This window comes from Echinops telfairi, unplaced genomic scaffold, assembly GCF_000313985.2.
Source record: "Echinops telfairi isolate 266 unplaced genomic scaffold, ASM31398v2 ScPeMD7_7457;HRSCAF=8495, whole genome shotgun sequence".
In the NCBI taxonomy this organism is placed as follows: domain Eukaryota; kingdom Metazoa; phylum Chordata; class Mammalia; order Afrosoricida; family Tenrecidae; genus Echinops; species Echinops telfairi.
In genome coordinates this window covers 18,131,881-18,149,812 of record NW_022111357.1, presented here as the reverse complement: position 1 = coordinate 18,149,812, position 17,932 = coordinate 18,131,881, and the positions used below count along the sequence as shown (strand labels likewise).

At 55.9% G+C, this 17,932-nt stretch overlaps 2 protein-coding genes across 3 annotated transcripts; one reads left to right on the top strand and one right to left on the bottom strand.

Moving 5' to 3' along the window:
• The first annotated feature begins 335 nt into the window (after nt 1-335).
• NUDC (nuclear distribution C, dynein complex regulator) lies at nt 336-8,844 on the top strand. The gene is made up of 9 exons (XM_045299138.1): nt 336-500; nt 2,263-2,340; nt 5,596-5,799; nt 5,887-5,952; nt 6,604-6,732; nt 6,824-7,018; nt 7,980-8,063; nt 8,154-8,272; nt 8,626-8,844. The coding sequence occupies exons 1-9, from the start codon at nt 420-422 to the stop codon at nt 8,675-8,677; spliced, it is 1,008 nt and encodes a 335-aa protein (XP_045155073.1). The 5' UTR covers nt 336-419; the 3' UTR covers nt 8,678-8,844.
• A 1,747-nt stretch (nt 8,845-10,591) lies between these two features.
• KDF1 (keratinocyte differentiation factor 1) lies at nt 10,592-17,388 on the bottom strand. 2 transcript variants are annotated; one of them, XM_004705072.2, is made up of 4 exons: nt 17,240-17,388; nt 12,112-13,182; nt 11,554-11,628; nt 10,592-11,044 (listed from the first exon to the last, which is right to left on the bottom strand). In XM_004705072.2, the coding sequence occupies exons 2-4, from the start codon at nt 13,148-13,150 to the stop codon at nt 10,962-10,964; spliced, it is 1,197 nt and encodes a 398-aa protein (XP_004705129.1). In that variant the 5' UTR covers nt 13,151-13,182; nt 17,240-17,388; the 3' UTR covers nt 10,592-10,961. The 2 variants fall into 2 exon arrangements, with proteins under 2 accessions (XP_004705129.1, XP_045155096.1); XM_045299161.1 differs by lacking the exon at nt 17,240-17,388 and adding an exon at nt 14,431-14,517.
• Between the last annotated feature and the right edge of the window lie 544 nt (nt 17,389-17,932).

Below are 17,932 nucleotides of genomic sequence, written 5' to 3'. Positions count from 1 at the left end.
GCTGGGAACAAGGCAGAGGAACGCGTCTGTCCTTTTAAAATTTCCAACCCCCACCATCTTTGAGCCCAGGGCTTTCTGGAAAGCTCCAAAGCATCGTGTGACCATGGCAACTCACGCCAAGCTCCGGCGTCTTCGTCTGCGCCCGCCCCCTTCCTAGACGCACTTGTTGATTGGTTCGCAAAGCCGACCAATGGCCGCGGAAGCGGGCCGTTTGCCGCGCGGTGAGTGGCCGCGGGCCCGGAGGAGGGCGGGAAGGGAAGGGGAGAAGGCGGGAGGGGCGGGGCGGCGCGGCGTATTTCCTGCTCCGCTGCGGAAGCCGGAGGGCGCGAGTCGTTGGGCCTGAGGCGGCCTGAAGGAGCCGGGGGCGTCGGGCGCGAGTGCGGTCCGCGGGTTCCCGAGCGTGGCGAGCGGCCGGCGCGATGGGCGGGGAGCAGGAGGAGGAGAGGTTCGACGGCATGCTGCTGGCCATGGCGCAGCAGCACGAGGGGGGCGTGCAGGAGGTAGGCGCCCGCGCGGCGTCGGCCCGGCGCTGCCAGCCCACTCAGGCGACCCTGGTCCGGCACGCAGCCCTGCTTGCCCTGGGAGGCCCGAGAGCCCCTCGCGGGCTGCCGGGATGCCCCCCACCTTCCCACCCCTCCTCGGCTTCCGGCCGGGCCGCCCACTCCGTGCGGCTCGCCCCTCTCAAGTCCCTCCGTGCCCGTCGGTGGCTTCGAACTCGGCCCCGGGGCATCCCAGAACGCCACCCTTGAGATCCTTTCCCTCGAGTCTCCGGATCCCTGTAGGCCTCACTCACGCTTCCAGCCCCGGACCCCGCCCCGCCCCAGGTGGTCGTTCCTGGAGGGTGTCTCTTATGCAAACGTGGCGATTTTCATCCCCCTCCTAAGCTGGAGCGAACCGACGAGCGAGCTTGCGCGTGGCGGATGATGGTAGCACGTGCTCTTTGTAGGCTGTGTACAGGGGAGCAGGAGGCTGGTGCTCAACCCCCTGGAGGGCTTGGGACAGTCCCACCTCTCCAAGCCTGTTTGCTTAGCATTTGCAACAGAACTAGTTACAGGTTCTTATTTTCCTGAATTACAGCAGAGTGATAACTTGCTTGTCCATTCGCTCAGTATTTGTTGCTTGCCAGACTTTCTCTGGGGTGGGGCCCGGAGATCCAGAGGTGAACAGAAAGCTGCCCCTGCCCTGACGAGCATCTGTTTAAAGGAGGACAGTCCATGTTGATGACCACACCTTTTTTTTTTTTTTTTTTTGGTGAATGGTGAGGACCAACTGTTACGATTCTGGTTTTAAAAAATTTTTATTTTAAGTAGCAACATGGAAAGTTAGATTAGGGCTATACAACAGACATTTTTAATTGCCAAAGGGTGCTGATTGATTTTTGGTTTTTTTTCCTGAAAAGGACATGGTAGGCTAGAAAACCTTGATTCTAGATAATACATGCATATCACAGCCCATCACAGGGTACAGTGTGGATATCTGCTTTTGCAGCATCTCTTGAATCATTCCTGTGCGCCTGGCCCCCGCCCCCCTGCCTCTCCAACTTTGGGCAGCTCTACTTTAGAACAAGTTATGTTGTTTCCTCCTGGTGGGAGTGGCCAAGGGGACTAGGAGGAGGGAGATGGCTCCTTTGAGAGGCTTCAGGGGAGGAATGGTTACATCCTGTTACCTCTTAGACTAAAGAAGGTGGCTTCTAGGGAGGTAGGGGAAGCTGATGGCAACGATGATTGTATAACCCCATTCCAGGGGAATGAATAACAGAATTGTAGGTGAATACACTGGATGACACAGGTGTCCTCAAACAATGGCCCGTGGGCCACCTGTGGCCCGCTGAAGACATTTATCCGGCCCGCTGGGTGTTTTTGCCCCGTTTGTTTTTCGACTTCGAAATAAGATGTGCAGTGTGCATAGGAAATTTGTTCATAGTTTTTTTCTTTTAACTGTAGTCCGGCCCTCCCAACGGGTCTGAGGGACAGTGAACTGGCCCCCTGTTTAAAAAGTTTGAGGACCCCTGGGCCATAAGATATGGCAAAATAATAATTATATATATATAAAATAATGGTTCAAGAAGAAAGAATGTTTTGAAACTGATGGTGGCAGCAATTGGAAAATTATGCTGATCTCCTTGAATTATGAGTTATAATACCTGTAAGAGCTCCCAATAAAATTTTAAAAATCTAAATTAAAAACAAGAAGTTGGCTTCTAGGCAGTCGAGGGCCTCCCTGTATGGCATCTCCATAGCTCTATCTTGTCTTGTCTTTCAGCTTGTGAACACCTTCTTTAGCTTTCTTCGCCGCAAAACTGACTTTTTCATTGGAGGAGAAGAGGGGATGGCAGAGAAGGTAAGTGTTGGGGCCTCTGGGCTGAACAACACACCCAGTCCTCCTTTGGTATAGCAGTGACCTTTAGCAGAAGTAAAATGCCAAGGACCAGGAGTGGAGAGAGACGTAAACTGCCATTTATGGGAGTGCCGCTATAGGCTAGTGCTTTCTCTGCCCTGTTCTGCACAACCCTTTAGTACAGTGGTTCTCAACCTGTGGGTCCTCAACCTGTGGGTCGCCTGGATTCATCACAGTAGCAAAGTTACAGTTTCAAAGTAGCAACGAAAATAATTGTATGGTTGGGTGTCTCCACAACATGAGAAACTGTATGAAAGGGTTGTGGCACTGCTTTAGTAGTTCTGCAACGGTGGGGGGGTTGTTCTTAGCACATTTTTGTAAGTGAGGGAAGTGGTTTGGGAGCTCGCACAACAGAAAATACTGTGGGGTAAATTTAACAAAAGAATATCAAACTTATATGATAAGAATAAAATATGGAAGGAAATGAATGAAGACTTAAGTAAATGGAAAGTTCAAAGGCTGGAAAATTAGCATTGAGCTGGCAATACTCTTGGAAGTGAGAGTGACTGAGCTGCGACATCCGCCAACCCACTGATGACCAGGGTGAATGCAGCTGATTTGGCTGGCTAGGCGGGTGTCCCTTCTGAAAGCTCTGGTTAACTTTGAAATATTCAGTAATAAAAACCTTTTAAAGGTGCCAATAATTCACTTTTACCAGCCATGTCTGAAAGTGTCCTCCCTTCCCACATCCCCGTATGTTCCTTTTCATTTTGAACTGACACTTACCAGTCCCACAGGCTGGCCGCTGCCCCTTGGTTCTGCCTCATCGCTTCTTGACTAGGCCTCTGGTCTCAGCTTCTTTGTTCTGTCCCTTAGTTCCTGTGCCACTTCTGATCTCGGCCTCCACCACTTTGGACAGAGATGGACCTGAGGTTTTTCTCTCAGTTTCTGCTTCTGAGATAACCATTTCTGCACCCAGGACGAGCTACAGTGTAGCTTTTGTCTTTGGAAAGACCGGATGCCCAAGCAAACAAAGGGTGGTGACTGAACTCCCACTCTCTAGTAGGGTCACCTCTAAGAAGGGCACATCCCACCTTCATCTTAGAGAACACCCTCCCAAGTGGGATGACAGGCCCGAATTCAAATACATCACTTGAGGAGTTGTGTTTAGACGGGCCATATTCGTGGACTCCATTGAAGTCAGTGACTGTCCAGTCTCTCCCTTGGCACCTGGATGGATAGATGGACATATGTCACACCTTGAGCTGGGAACCCCACCCAGGAAGAGGAGAAAATGCTGAGGGGGCTGGCCTGTGGGTGTGGGTTGGCGCTGGGGTGCATAGCAGTGGTCCCCGTTGCTGTCCGAGGGGCTGCATCATCAGGCCTTTTGTCTGCGTGCCTCAGAGGCGGACCTGCCGCTCTTCACTCCTCCCTCCCCGCTGCTGTCCCCTGACTGTCAGTCTTGGCTTCCACAGGGCCTTGATTGAGGGTTCTGGCCACCCACTGGGTTCTCAGCATGGGGGATAGGAGAATTCCTCAGGGCGGGGGAGTTGGGGGAAATCACCCACCACCTGGGCTGGGCTGTGGAACCATCGCCTCATCCTGGCTTCAAGGCTGCCTCTGATCAGGTGCTCCCCCTGGGGTTCAAATCTGTCTTCTCAGGTGGCCTCCCCCACTTCTCAGCCAGCAGGGCCATGGTTCCCCAAACTGTCTAGGCACAAACGCTTAACCCTGACACACTGCTGACTGGCACCTTTGGGTGGGCTACCATGCCACCAGGGGTCTCCGACTGGCTGGGGCTGGACCTGAGACAGGGAGGAAGAAGCAGAGGCTGCTGCGATTGACCCTCCTCTGCTCTCACCTAACCACTTAGGTAACAGCCAGGCACCAGGAAGGGACAGGACAGCTAGGAGGGAGGTGGCTTGATTCACTAGAGTTGGGAGATGGGGACCCTGGCCTCATTGCTCTTGGGTCACTGGGTCCAAGGTCTCCCATGGGAACTTGGGCCCCAGGCTAGGTGGTGGAGTAGAATTCCAAGGGCATGATTCTCCCATAACTGAAGTTCTGCTCTTCAGGAGGCTTCTTCCTTGCCCTCCACGTGGCTTGCTTAGAGAAGACCTTTGGGTGTCCTTTAACCCGGCAGAGTGTGGGTCGCCTCACTGTGGCATGAATGGGGCTGGGGTGGGATGTTGGCATTGATGAGAGAAGCCACAGGGTGTGGGGGCCCTTGAGCAGCCCTGGTGGCCTGAGACTCATGGGAGCCCCAGCTCTTGCAGATGTCTCCTTCCCTCCAGCTCCAGCTCAACAAGGTGCTTGAAGGATGGTTTATTGACCACTGATCACGTGACAGGCGAGTGAGACAGGGAGAGGCAACCTTAGGTGGCACAGGTCAAAAGACTGGATCAGGAGGGCTGCTGGATAAGTGGCTACTGCCCATTTCACTGTACCAAGGAGAAGGCGTGTCCCTGCTTGCCCCAGCCAGGCCACAGGCGCCAGGACTCTGTCTGTCTGTATTGTGTCAAGGGCTATGCAGCTCTTCATAGATGCTGTGACGTTTGGTTCTTGGGATAGATGAGGAAGAAACGGAGTCTTAGAAAGAGTCAAGGCCACTCGCTTATCTAAGGTCTTACAGCCAGGTAGGGACAGGCAGCACTTGGTAGCCAGGAAGCTCATGCACAGTGGGAGAGAGAGGGCTGGGGGTTGCTGGCAGAAAGATGAGAGTAGCCTCTTCAAGCACGGTGTCTCTGGCCTTAGCTCGTGTGCGGTAGCAGGTCTGGGTGTGGTGCTATGGGTCCTGTGGAGGCGGGGAGGGCCTTGGGTGTCTGAGAGCTTGGATGGATTCTCGCAGTGCTTGAAACAGCTTCACTAAAGACCCATGCCTCAGCACTCCCCACTCTGGAAGGTAAGGCTTCCTCCTCACAGGTGAGGAATCTGAAGCTGTGAGAAGGTAGCCGGCTGCTCCAAGGACTGTATGAGCACCCGGGCTGCCCACCTGCCCTCTCGGGACACGTGGTTACCAGGCTGCACCTGCAAAAGGAATGACCACTGTGGCCGAGCCAGCTCAAGGATGCCAGACTCCACTAGCCAGGCCCCCGTGGTACTCTGCGCAGGTGTGCTCATTACCCCTCTGAACGAGTGAGTGGCCTCATTTGACATGAGACCGGTGCCTGGGCCAGGCACCCAGCTGGCAGAGTGGGGGCTGCGCTCCAGGCTTGGGACACAGCTCCTTGCCCTGATGTTGTCTTTTTCCCTCCCCAGCTCATCACTCAGACCTTCAGTCACCACAACCAGCTGGCACAGACGTCTCGGCGGGAGAAACGAGCCCGGCAAGAGACCGAGCGGCGGGAGAAGGCTGAGCGTGCTGCCCGCCTGGCCAAGGAAGCCAAGTCCGAAGTCTCTGGGCCCCAGATCAAGGAGCTGACTGAGGAGGAGGCCGAGAGGCTGCAGCTGGAGATCGACCAGGTGGGCGGCTCCCACTCCCCACTCCCTGATTCCCCATTGGTGAGGAAGTGAGGTACCCTCCTACCAACTGCTCTGCCCTGTACCCAGAAAAAGGACACGGAGAGTTGTGAGAAGCAGCCCAAGAACGGCATCCTGGACCCACCTGAGAAGCAGGTGAGATGGGCTGGTGGCCCTGGGAGCTACCCCGGGGGTCTGGAGCTCCCTGTGGCTCTCCAGTCTTCCCCCTCTGGCTTGCCCTCTCCCTCCCTGGTCCCAGAGTCGTCCCCATACTCAAGGATCTGGGTTAGAAACAGAATCCCACTGCCTTTGAAGCTTGAGCAAGAGGGCCCAAGGTGCCCCAGGTCTGGGCACTTCAGACTGGCTCTTGGGGCATGCCCCTCGGGGCTCCTCTCCTGACTCCTGCTTCCCAGCTTCCCGAGCTGTCCTCAGACTGTTTGTTTGGCTTTCCAGACATCCTGGCCTGAGAGTAGGGGGCTCCAACATAGAAAAGGGAATGGAATGGTTAATTTGAAAGCTTGGCCCCCTGCCAAGGCCCCTCAGTGGTGTCCAGTCTGCTAGACTTATCCCATGAACTCCCTCAGCCTGGAGATGCTGGGCCCCCTGCCTCCATCTCTCACCCACTTTCCTCTAGTCATAACCATTGTCATATGGTCTAACAGTCTGAGATCAGAACCTGGAGTGGGCAGGGACCAGGCTCTTCCAAGTTGGGGCGGTTGGCCCAGTGCCAGCCCTGGGGCTGGCCCTGGTGGCCTGTGGGTGCTCAGTCTGTGTCTGTGAAGTCACTGAACACCCCTGACTGAGCAGGAGGCCGAGGAGGCGGATGAAGAGGATGTAGAGGAAGATGAGAAAGACAAAGGAAAACTGAAGCCCAACCTGGGCAACGGGGCAGACCTGTCCAATTACCGCTGGACCCAGACCCTGTCAGAGCTGGATGTGAGTGCCGGGACTGCGGTGGAGGTTAGGGAAGCCCGTCTAGGGTCCTGGCAGCCCCGTGGCGGCCCCTGACTGCCCCTGCCCCTTGCAGCTGGTGGTACCCTTCCGTGTGAACTTCCGGCTGAAGGGAAAGGATGTGGTGGTGGATGTGCAGCGGCGGCACCTCCGGGTGGGGCTGAAGGGGCAGGCCCCAATCATTGATGGGGAACTCTACAACGAGGTGAAGGTGGAGGAGAGCTCCTGGCTCATTGAGGATGGCAAGGTGGTGACGGTGCATCTGGAGAAGGTACGAGGGCCCTCCCCTGGGACCCAGCACTCCGGCCCAGGTGGTGATGGTGGAAGAGGGGAGGGTCACCTATCCCTGAGGGACCACGCTAGGTGCCACACAACTGAGCTCACGGAGTCCCTACAACATTGTAGGTCCAAGAAGAAGGGCTCTCAGATTTGCCCAAGCTCCTACCTCCAGGAAGGGGTGGAGTCAGGGTCAAAATACAGTCTAGTCCCAAAGCCCCTTCCTTTCCATTGTGTGTTCAGTCAATTCACAGACACTTGACCAACTTGAGAGATCCCAGGTGGACTAGTGATTACGAGTTGGGTTGCTAACCTCAAGGACAGCGGTTTGAAATCACCAGCCTCTCTGAGGGAGAAAGACAAGGCTTTCTACTCCCATGAAGAGTTACAGTTGGGGAAGCCCACGGGGCAGTTCTACCCTGCCTTGTAAGGTCACTGTGAGTCAGCATAGGCTCAATGGCAGAGAATTTGAGGGGGGTTGGTTTGTTTATTTTTAGGTCAGGCACTGTTCTAGGTTTTAGAGAGAGAACAATAAGTAAAACAGAAATCTGTTCTCTTGAGAACCTAATGTTCTTAGCCAGACTCCACAGGGAGAGGGCGCAGTGTCTCTGTACAGAGTCAAGGGCCCGAGGCTAGTGTCCTGCGCACATACACCCTCGCCCAGCTCAGCAGGTCCCTGCTGCTCTGGATGGTCCTTGCCCTCCCTCTCCGCAAACGTACTTCATTCCCCTTATCATGTTGCTCTGTCTGCATGTCTGTCTGCTCCAACTTCTGGGGTTGGGAGGGCGGCAGGGACTTGCTCCTCTCACCCAACAAGACCCCTTGTTTCTGCACAGGCCGGCATGGGTCCCAGATGTAGGGCCGCGTGGGTGGGGGAGTTCGGTTCTGGAAGGTTTGGGGTGGTTGTTGGGGCACAGAGTGAGCCCCCCACTCCATGGTTCTCTTCCTCTTTACAGATCAACAAAATGGAGTGGTGGAGCCGCTTGGTGTCCAGTGACCCCGAGATCAATACCAAAAAGATCAATCCTGAGAACTCCAAGGTGAGCTTGGCCGGCTGGAAGAGCTTTAGAGGGAGGTGAAGGGCCTGGTGACCACAGAGCTTCACCCCCTCTGTCACTGCCTGTCCCCAGCTGTCAGACCTGGACAGTGAGACCCGCAGCATGGTGGAGAAGATGATGTACGACCAGAGGCAGAAGTCCATGGGGCTGCCCACCTCTGAGGAGCAGAAGAAACAGGAGATCCTGAAGAAGTGAGCATTTCAGAGGGGGGGTGTGGAGGCCTGGGTGAATCACTCAGCAGGCTTGGGCTGCCCTCCCCTTGCAGGCAAGCCCAGCAGCCTGGTTTATGGCTTTATAGCTTTGGCCTGCCTACCCTCATCACCCGCTGAGGTCATCCTGAGGGCAAGGCCTCCTCAGGGTCGGAAGGAGTAACAGATAGCCATTGCTACCCAGGAGAAACGGCCAGTCCTGGCATCTCCTCCTCCTCCAGCTAGGGAGCTCCTGGAGCCCCACCCCTGCCCTCCAGGTGCCAAAGAGATTAGACTGCTTTGAGGGGTTGGGGAGAGAAAGGTGTCTGGTTTACCCTTTGTCGTCTTCTTGCCAGGTTCATGGATCAGCATCCAGAGATGGATTTTTCCAAAGCCAAATTCAACTAGCCTCCTTTTCCTCCCGGAACTCTGAGGGCTCAGCTCTCGGCTGCATTTGTCACCTAACCCTGGGGCTCTGGGGCCCCTGGGCTTTGGCAGGCACGGGACTGGGTCCCTGGGGGTCCTGTTCTCTCCAGTTAACCTACTGTTACACATTAAAGCTATTTCCCCAGCTCTGTCTGTGTCCTTCTCTCTGCCGGGCATTGCCTTTTGGGCTGTTTCTAAACTGAGGGCCTGACTTCCAGCCCTGATTCTGCCACGTAACTTGCCCCTTTCATTAAACCGAAAAACCCACTGCTATCACATCATTTGCAGCTCATGGCCAGTTTTTGAGACTGTAAACACCTTTTCTGATGGGAGCAGAGGGCCTTAACCTTTCTCCTGGCTGGTAGGTTTGATCTGCTAGCCTGTGGTCAGTAGCCCAGTGCATACAGTTCCTCTAGGATTTCTCGTTAAAATAGCAGTAAACTAAGACTTAGTCTATGCATAATTCTAAGCAAAAGCTGAGGGTTTTTTTTCTATAGAACTAGAACATACTGAATAGGTTCTCAAAGGTCTCTGTGACCCAGCAAAGCAGAAGATGAGCTGGACTTGTCCATCTCTAAGGGACCCACTCCTGCAGTCAGGGTCGGTGTGCTGTCCAGCCCTGGGGCCAGCTTCACACCCTTGTTTCTCTAAAGGGAGGAGCAGCAGAGGCTGGGAGCCCTGCCCTTGGAATAGCTGTGTGTGTGGCAGACATCGGGCCAGGAGGGCAGTACCAAGTCCATGGGCCCACTGTTTGTCTCACTGGACCTCTAGATGTTAGGCCTCAGAACTGGTCACTAGGACAGGCCTAGGCAGGCTGAGATGCCATTTGCCCTGTGTTGGCTAGAGGGTGGTGGGGGTTCAGGTCATTGGGGAACCAGACATCATAGCAAAAATGTCAATGCTAACTTTTCAAAAATGTCCTACTCCTTGGGCAGTGGGTGACCCATGAATTTCTGGAATGCAGTGTCCCTTTAGAAATTAAGAGGCAGGTGGGGTGGAGCCTCCCTGCTCCATAGCCGTGGTCATGGGCTGTGCGACCCTACCTGGATGAACGTAAGGAAAGGGCCTTAATGCCAGAGCTGGAGTTAGAATTGTGCCCTATGGTCATAGGGACCAGTCTGTGTGAAAGCAAACTGGATAGTGTGGTTTTACAAAGGGGATGATTCAGAAAAGAAGTGGTGTAGGTGATGCAAGGCTGAGGAATCCTAACTTCCCCACTGAAAGAGGATCTGGTAGTATGTAATGTGTGGAACAGCCAAGTAGGATGCTTCTGAGGCCAGTTAGGGCTCCAGTGCCCCTAGGTCAGCTTGCTAGCCTGTGGGCCAAATTGCCAAGTACCAGGTTCCCGCCTTTCCAGGCCCAGAGCCAGTTACTGGCTGTGTGATCTACTGACTTCCTTGCCCTCAATCTTCTCTGGAAGGATGAGGAGCCCGTCATCCCATGGTGGTTGGGAACCCCAAGAAGAGAACTAGAGGGGCTATAGGATTGGGGGGTGGGGGTGGAGGTGAGGGTATGGGAAAGTACAAGGATTTAGGAGAGTTGGATGGCCAGAGGCAGGCCAGGAGGTGGGCATTATCGCTGCTGCCGTACACAGGAAGTGGCAGCGGAGCCCGACTTTGGGTTCTGTGTGCTCTCTGGCTTAGGCAGCAGTCAGGCAAAAGGACAGACGCAGTGTCACAGCAGGGAGGACCAGGCATATATCTATTTCCTTTGTACTTGCAACTCGGGTCTAGCGCGTAGAACATCAGCCAAGAACCAGAGAAACTATTCAAGTAGGTCATCTCAGAACACGAGTGGGCACTGCCCACAATTCCACAGAGGCCCTCTCTGCCCCCAACCCAATCCATTGAAGGCACACTTTTAGTTGCCGCAGCCTCCCTGGCCCCCCGCCCCCTCCCCCCCCCCAGGGAGAGAGAAGTTTGCATGATTGGTTAGGATGGCATGTAGGGGTAGAGTCAGGATTCAATCCCAGAAGGTAGTCATAAGTCATTGATTTCCATGACCCAGAGCCCCTGAAGGCCATGGGCGGGAAGAAGCAGGCCAGGGCTGGGGTCAGACCAGCTGGAGGTGCTGTGGAGATGTGGACACCATGCCCAGTGAAATGCACGTGGTCCAGGAGCCAGTCAGCCAAGGTAGGAGGAGCCAGAGTTGGGCAGTGCTCGGGGGCACATGGCCGGAACGGGCCTGGAGTGGGTCCTGGGCTCCCTCTCAACCTGCAGGCTGTGCTTCCTGCAGAGGGGGTTGTGGCCCCTGGGCCCAGCAGGGGTTAGCAGTACACCTGGAGCAGGGGTGCCCCTGAAGAGTCTGTGTCCGTGCCCTGGAAGGATGAATCGTGGCTGCCTGGGTACCCTGCGGGGAGGGGAGAGGAGGAACCAGGCTCAGAGGGCAAGCACACAGCCTGGGCAAGGCCTGCTGTGGCAGAAAGCAGGCAGGAGGCTGGCCAGCGTGACCCTGGCTGATGACCCACTTGGCATCTTGGCCTGTGTGTCCCCGCTCCCCTCTGTAAAAGGGAAACGACCCCCCACCCCAGGGGTTTGTTGTGAAGGCCAAGGCAGAAGTACACACCACACAAGGTGGCTGCTCAGCCCTGGGCCCTTTCTACACCCAGTAAGCTGGGCTCCGGGGCGGGGCCAGAGATTTTCTAGTCTGGCGGTCCTGGGTACCTGTCACTGCAGGCTCAAGTCTGGCCCGGCCCCTGAATGCCTCCCAGGGGACCTGCTTTAAGCCGTTCTGCTGGCCCCCTCACCCCTTCCTGTTCCAATCCTCACCCACCCCAGGAGGAAGCTGGGAGAGGGGCACGGAGGGGCCCAGGACAATCCCCCCTCCTCTCCGCACTCCTCATCAGGCCAGGACCAGACCTGGGGCTCCGTAAGGCCTCAGCTTCCTGGCGATGGCGTCTGCAGTCGTCTCCTGGGAGATCTGCACGGTTAGCTCTGGAGAAGGAACGTGGGAGGCAGTGGTCATTATCACCCCCTTTTCACATACCCTGACTCTGTCCCAATCCGGTGCGGAAGGGACCCCCGGGACCCCCCAAACCCTGGGAAGGGTTGAAGAGTGTTTAACAGACAGAGGGTGTGCGTGTCGGGGTGGTTTGGGGAGGGGCGCCTGCGCCTGCGCATCAGTGTACTCGGGCGTTTTGGTTGGCCTGGGCCGGCCATAGATCTAAAGTCACTGGCTTCCTGGGCCTTGGTAAGCAGCTGAGGCCTGGACAGGCAGGCGGATAGGAGGAGAGGTGGGCCGAGGGTCTTCTAGGGACAGCAGAAGCCCCAAGTTTTGGAGGCTCCACTCGGCTCTTCCCAAAAGGGCCCAAGTGGGCAGGGCCAGGGCGGGTATGGGTGATGCGGAGGAGCTAAGAGGAAAGAGGAAGAAGAGGCAGCGTGCCCCGCCCCAGCCAGGACCGCCTGGGCCCCACGTACCGTCCTGGCTGATGCCTGAGCCCACCATGGTCTCGTGGCCACTGTCGGGGGCAGCAGCGGCGGAGGCAGCAGCCCGCGTGGAGCGCCCCTCTGCGGGCTGGGGCCGGGCCCGGCTCTTGCGGGTACTTATGCGAATGATGCCGCGGACCAGGCGGCCCTCCGCGTCCTGCTCGTCCAGGTGGTAGTCCTGCGTGATGCTGCTGATGAGGTCCGAGATCTTGCTGGTCTTCTCCAGGAACACGGTGTCCGACGTGCACTTGGCCAGCTCGTCGATCTGGTGCACGCTGAACAGCTCGGTCAGCTTCTTGAAAATGAGCACGTCGATCTCCCGACTGGACATGGAGCCGCTGCCCATCTCGGGCAGGTCCAGGTCTGACTCATGGAAGGAGTAGTACTCCTCGGAGCCCCGCGGGCTGCTGGCCAGGGTGCTGGGCAGGCTGTGCCTAGTGGGTGGGGGCTCCGGCAGCAGCTCCTTGCAGCAGGAGTCCGCATCAGTGGCTGAGGAGGTGGCGCTGCGGTGGGGATACACGGGGATGCCTTTGAGCTTGACGTCTGGGTAGCTGAAGCTACTGCCCATGGTCGACTTGAGCCTCTGGCCATCGCGATGGCTGGGGGGCGCGTGGTTGGGGCTGGGGGGCACCCCGTTGTGCTCCTTGGGCCAGGTGGCCTCGACAGCCTCCTCGGCGGAGTCCCTGGCAGACAGGCAGGGGCTGCACCCCTGCACGCAGGCGCCGAAGCGCTGGAGGCAATCCCGGCAGCGGCGGAAGCAGAAGGCAGCCCGGCACCAGTCCCACACCCAGGGCCGCCAGAACAGGCAGCAGGCGGGGGGCTCGGCGGCGGGCTCCGCAGAGCCAGAGATGAAGGTGAGGCTCTCGGGCCCATGGCGACCAGGGTCCTTGGGGTCTGGCCTGCGGGCGCGGCGGCTTGGTGGGGGTTGAGGGGGCGCTTCATACACCTCCAGGCATTGTTCTGTTGGCCGCTCCCAGCGTCCCAAGTGGGGCGGCCCAGATAATGGGCGAGAATGACCAGGGCGGGGCATTGCTCACTGCATGGTTTGGGGCAAGCAGGCACCTGTGGGAGGGGGTGGGAGAGAGGCCAGGAAGGGGTCAGAGGTCAAAGGCAAATTCCTGCGCTGACCTAAGAAGCTTCAGACTTCTGGTTTCTGAGAGGCATGGGATGAGAGTGGGCCCAAGGGTGCCCATAAACCCCAAACAACTGGGTTTCTCCTTCCCAGCGTGATAGTTCTCTCTGTGGTTTGACCCAGATTTCAAGATCTGGGAGCCTGCGTTCTCGGGAGCCCACTACAGAGCCTTAGAGGCGGCTCAACTGGTGCATCTCCACGTGACTTGTGGTGGACACTGATCATTGCTCCCCTCCCCTCCTTCAAAGCAGCCATGGGATGCACTAGCCCCTAGTCTGCTTCCCAGACAAGAAAACTAAGTCACAAGATATACCTTTTTCCGCCTTGGTTGCTAGGAAACTCAGGGCTAAAACTTCACTCACTCCATAGACACTAGCCCTGGTTTTGTAGGGGGAAAATTATACAATGGAATAGGTAGGATATGTGAGAGGAGCCCTGGTGGCATAGTGAGTTACGAGTTGGGCTGTTAACTGCAAAGTCGGCAGTTCGAAACCACCAGTCTCTCTTCTGGAGAATGATGAGGCGTTCTACTCCTGTAAAGAGTTACAGCCTTGGAAACCCAAAAGGGAAGCTTCACTCAGTCAAAGGCAACTCGATGGAAGTAAAGTTTGGGTTTTATTTTAAGGAGATGTGAGACATTATCGGAGCCAATAAATGTACTGAGGGAGTCTGGGGCGATTTTGTAGCTGTCTTTGTGGTGAGGCCTGGAACATAGGTAAAAGTTTGCTGAGCCATAGCTATTCTTTCTTAATCTGAATTTTTGGAAACACAAATCTTTTACTCTTTAATGGCCTGGGTTCCTGGGGCTGAGGGTGTGTGAAGAAGCTGAGACTGGGGGGCTCAGGATATCTGAATTCTAGTTCCAGTTCTGGCACTGATAGGCTATGTGCCTGGACAAATCAATTCTACATTTCTAAACAAGGTCACCAAAGTACCATCGAGGCCCCCATTCTGGCCACTTCCATTCCATTCTACTTGCCTCAGGCAGCAAAATCTGACACACACCAATCTGGAGAACCTGGTAGGCACCACCTTAATCAAATGATCAAAGTTAACATCACCAACAGTGGTACCAACTGACATTCCGGAGCTCCTACACAATGCACCAAGAAAGAGAGGTGCATGCAGTACCCCTGCCCCAAATCTCCTACCTGAGTACAATCATGACAAACACTCACCGAGCACCAGACAAGGTGAAGGATCTGACGGCCAAGGGAAATGTGGGATCCTGGTCAGGAAAAGATATCTCCAAGCCCCATTAAGCACTCCTCTGTAAGGGCCTCCAGTACCCCTGGTTAGACGGAAACCTCCTTACTCTCCACCCAGTCTTCTGCTGGGCTCTCTATTAGCTACACCCATTGTCTGAGCAGAAGCCTCTCTCTCCAAGGACCGCAACCTCAAGGAGCAGGGACTGTGTCCGATTTCTTTTGGCCTCAATGCCTGGAATAGGGTTGGGTCCTGCAGGTGCTCCACGGGCCGGCGTGGGCTGTATGGCAATAGTGAGGCTTAGTGGCAAGCAAAAAGACTTAGACTCCAGGCCGGTCAGGCTTGATGAGTCCACCCCCAAAGGTGTGCAAACTGAAGCCATAGTCACTCACTCTCTGCCACTGAGTAGGTGCCAACTCATAATGATCCTATGGCACAGGCTAGAACTGCCTCGGTGAATTTCCGAGACTGTCACTGTTGACAGGTTAGAGAGCCCTGTCATTCTCCCATGGAGTGGGTGGTGGATTTGAACTGCTGACCTTCCAGATCACAGTCCAACATGTAACCACTATGTCACAGGAGCCCCTAAAGCTACAATAGGTGACCTCCTAAAGGTGTAATAGGTGAACTTAAAGGTTTCACAAATCAGAAGGGCAGTGGTTAAACACCTTTGCTATGGTTTGAACAATGTGAAGGTAGGTAGGGATTCATGCATTCACTCAATTAACAAAAGTTGACTGGGGGGCTGTTGTGTGTTGGACGCTGTTCTAAATTCTGTGGATTCAGCTGCTGTCGCTATTGGTCGGTGCCATCGAGTCAGCTCGGCAGAAGGAAACCCTGCACGGCCCTGCGCCATTCTCACACTTGTTCCTAGGCCTGAGACCATCAAGGCACCTTGCGCCAATCCACCTTGCTGAGGGCCTTCCTCTTTTTGCTCCCCCTCCACTTGACCAAACAAGATGTCCTTCTCTGGGGTCTGGTCTCTCCTGACAATGTGCCCAAGTGGATGCAATACTAAGAACTTCCTACTCAAGAGCTGCCAGTCCAATGAAATTAACTAGTGAAGGCTTACACTGTTCTGAGTGTGTTAGATATCATGAAAAACCTATTTGTAGGTATTATCATGACTACATTGAGGCACAGAAAAGTTAAATAGTTTGCCTAAAGCCACACATCCGTTTACAGCTATATAGCCTGGCTCCAAGATTCTTATCCAGTCCTTCATCCCATTTGTCAAAGGGGGACAAAAGGATGAGGCAGAAGGGAGGGAGTCAGCTGCCAGCCCCATAGAGAAGTCTACGTTCAGGATGGCCCATCTGGGGAGCCCTGGCCAAAGTGGTTATGAGTTGGGCTGCTAACTGCAAGGTCAGCAGTTCAAAACCACTAGCCAGCTCCAGGGAGAAATATGGGGCTTTTTATTCCAGGGACAAGTTGCCATATCAGAAACCCACAGGGGCAGTTCTACCCTGTCCTATAGGGTTGCTCTCGGTCACAATGGACTCATTGGCAGTGAGTTGGTTTTTTAAAAAATATTTGTGGGCACAGGTCTGGATGAGGAGGGTGGGTGTATTAACACTGCTTCCATCACATTGAGCTCTGGGGATCTGGGGTATAAGCAAAGGGTTCCTGATGGTGGGCTGGGCCATGGGCTCTGCCCCTACCCCCAAGGCTGGAAGACTCACTATCTAAAAGAATCTGATAAACAGCTATTGAGTACCTACTGCTGTGTGCCCAGAGCTGTGCTAAGGGAAACAACAGCCAATGGGCCACAAACAGGGTTCAACTCAAGAGAATGTGTGTCTTATTTATAACTCACAACTGCCCCGAAAGTACTGTCATCCCACTTCACAGAGCAGGAGTCTGAAGCCCAGAGAGGTGGACAACCAGCTAGAAAGGAGCAGGATTTGTACTGCTCTATACCACACATCAAGAGCCCTAGTAGTGCTGACCAGCAGTAGTGGGCTACTAACCACCAGGTCAGCAGTTCAAACCCATCAGTCACTCCTCAGGAGAAAGATTAGGCTGTCTCCTCCCATAAAGATTCACAGCCTTGGAAACCCAGCATAGGCATTAGAATTGAGTCCATGGCAGGATGTGTGGTTACTTTTGTTTTTTTTTGGTACCACGCATCAGTAATAGGGTAGCATTTGATGTCAGGGAAGGGGGTGGGGGGCCTCAACCTGGGGGGAAGGGACAGGACCTAACAGTTTCCCTCTTCCCTTTAGGCCAGTGGTTCTTAACTTTCCTAATGCCGCGACCCTTTAATACAGTTCCTCATGTTGTGGTGACCCCCCAACCATAAAATTATTTCCGTTGCTACTTCTTAACTGTAATTTTGCTACTGTTATGAATTGGGCCACCCCGTGAAAGGGCTGTTCGACCCCCAAAAGGAACGAGACCCACAGGTCGAGAACTGCTGCTCCAGGCTTTGAACTCTCCAGAAGCCAAATCCAGCCCCTCCTACTTCCAGGTTACACCTCCCTGCTGCTGTCACACCCCCACCTCCCCACCCCCACCCCCAAAATCCTAGGAACACTAATCATTTAATTTAATATCGGGGAGGGGCCCTGCTATAGGGTCTCGGCAAGACTCTTAGCCTCAGTTTCCTCATCTGTAAAAAGTAGGGAGAGAGATCTTCAGGGCTGAAACGAGATCTTGCGCTGCAGGGCCCTCGTGCAGTGCTTAGCACCTGGGAGAGGCTGTCACTGGCCAAGCAAGGCACCAGCTCCCCCACCCATCCCTGTCTTCTCACCGATGAGCCCCCAACCCCTCCCTTCGTACCTGCGAGCGAGCACACTCTGGGGGGTCGGTCTTCCCACGTCCTGTCTTTCGAGGGCCCCCAGCCCAGCTCCTGCTGCAGCCGTCGGGTACGGAGCCGGGTACACCTACTCTGTCTCCGGCCCCAAAGGTGCAGCCAGACACTCCCTCATCCACGGGTACCTAGAACCAGACCCCGGCAATGACTCCGGGTAAGCACAGCCCCTGCGGCGGCACTGCCCTCCGAAGAGCACCACCCCTTCAGCTGCAGGGCCTGTGCCCGCGGGCGGCCCCAGCCCGGACGCGGCTCCTCGGGGTGGGCCCCTCCCCCACCCCCACCCTGCCCCCCGGTGGGTCTGGCTCCCGTCCCAAGCCAGCGCCCCCTCCGGACGAACCCGGCCGCCTCACCCCACTCCGCCCATCCAGCCCCGGCGCCCGCTCAGGCCGCTGCCCGGCCCGGCCCGCGCACCCCGGAAGTGGGAAGGTGGCCCGCGAGGAACGGGTCTCGAGACACACTCCCCGACCCCAGCACCACTCCGGGGGTCTCCCCACACTTACCCCGCCCTGGTGCGCACCCCCACCCCTCTCCCCAAGGCCCGTGCAGGCCTTACCTGTCCCACCAGGTGAGCTGCAGCCGGCTCGGCCCCTCCCCCGGCCCCCCTAACCGCTCACCTGGGCCCCAGGTGAGCGTCTCGCGGGAGCGCTGCACGGGCCGCC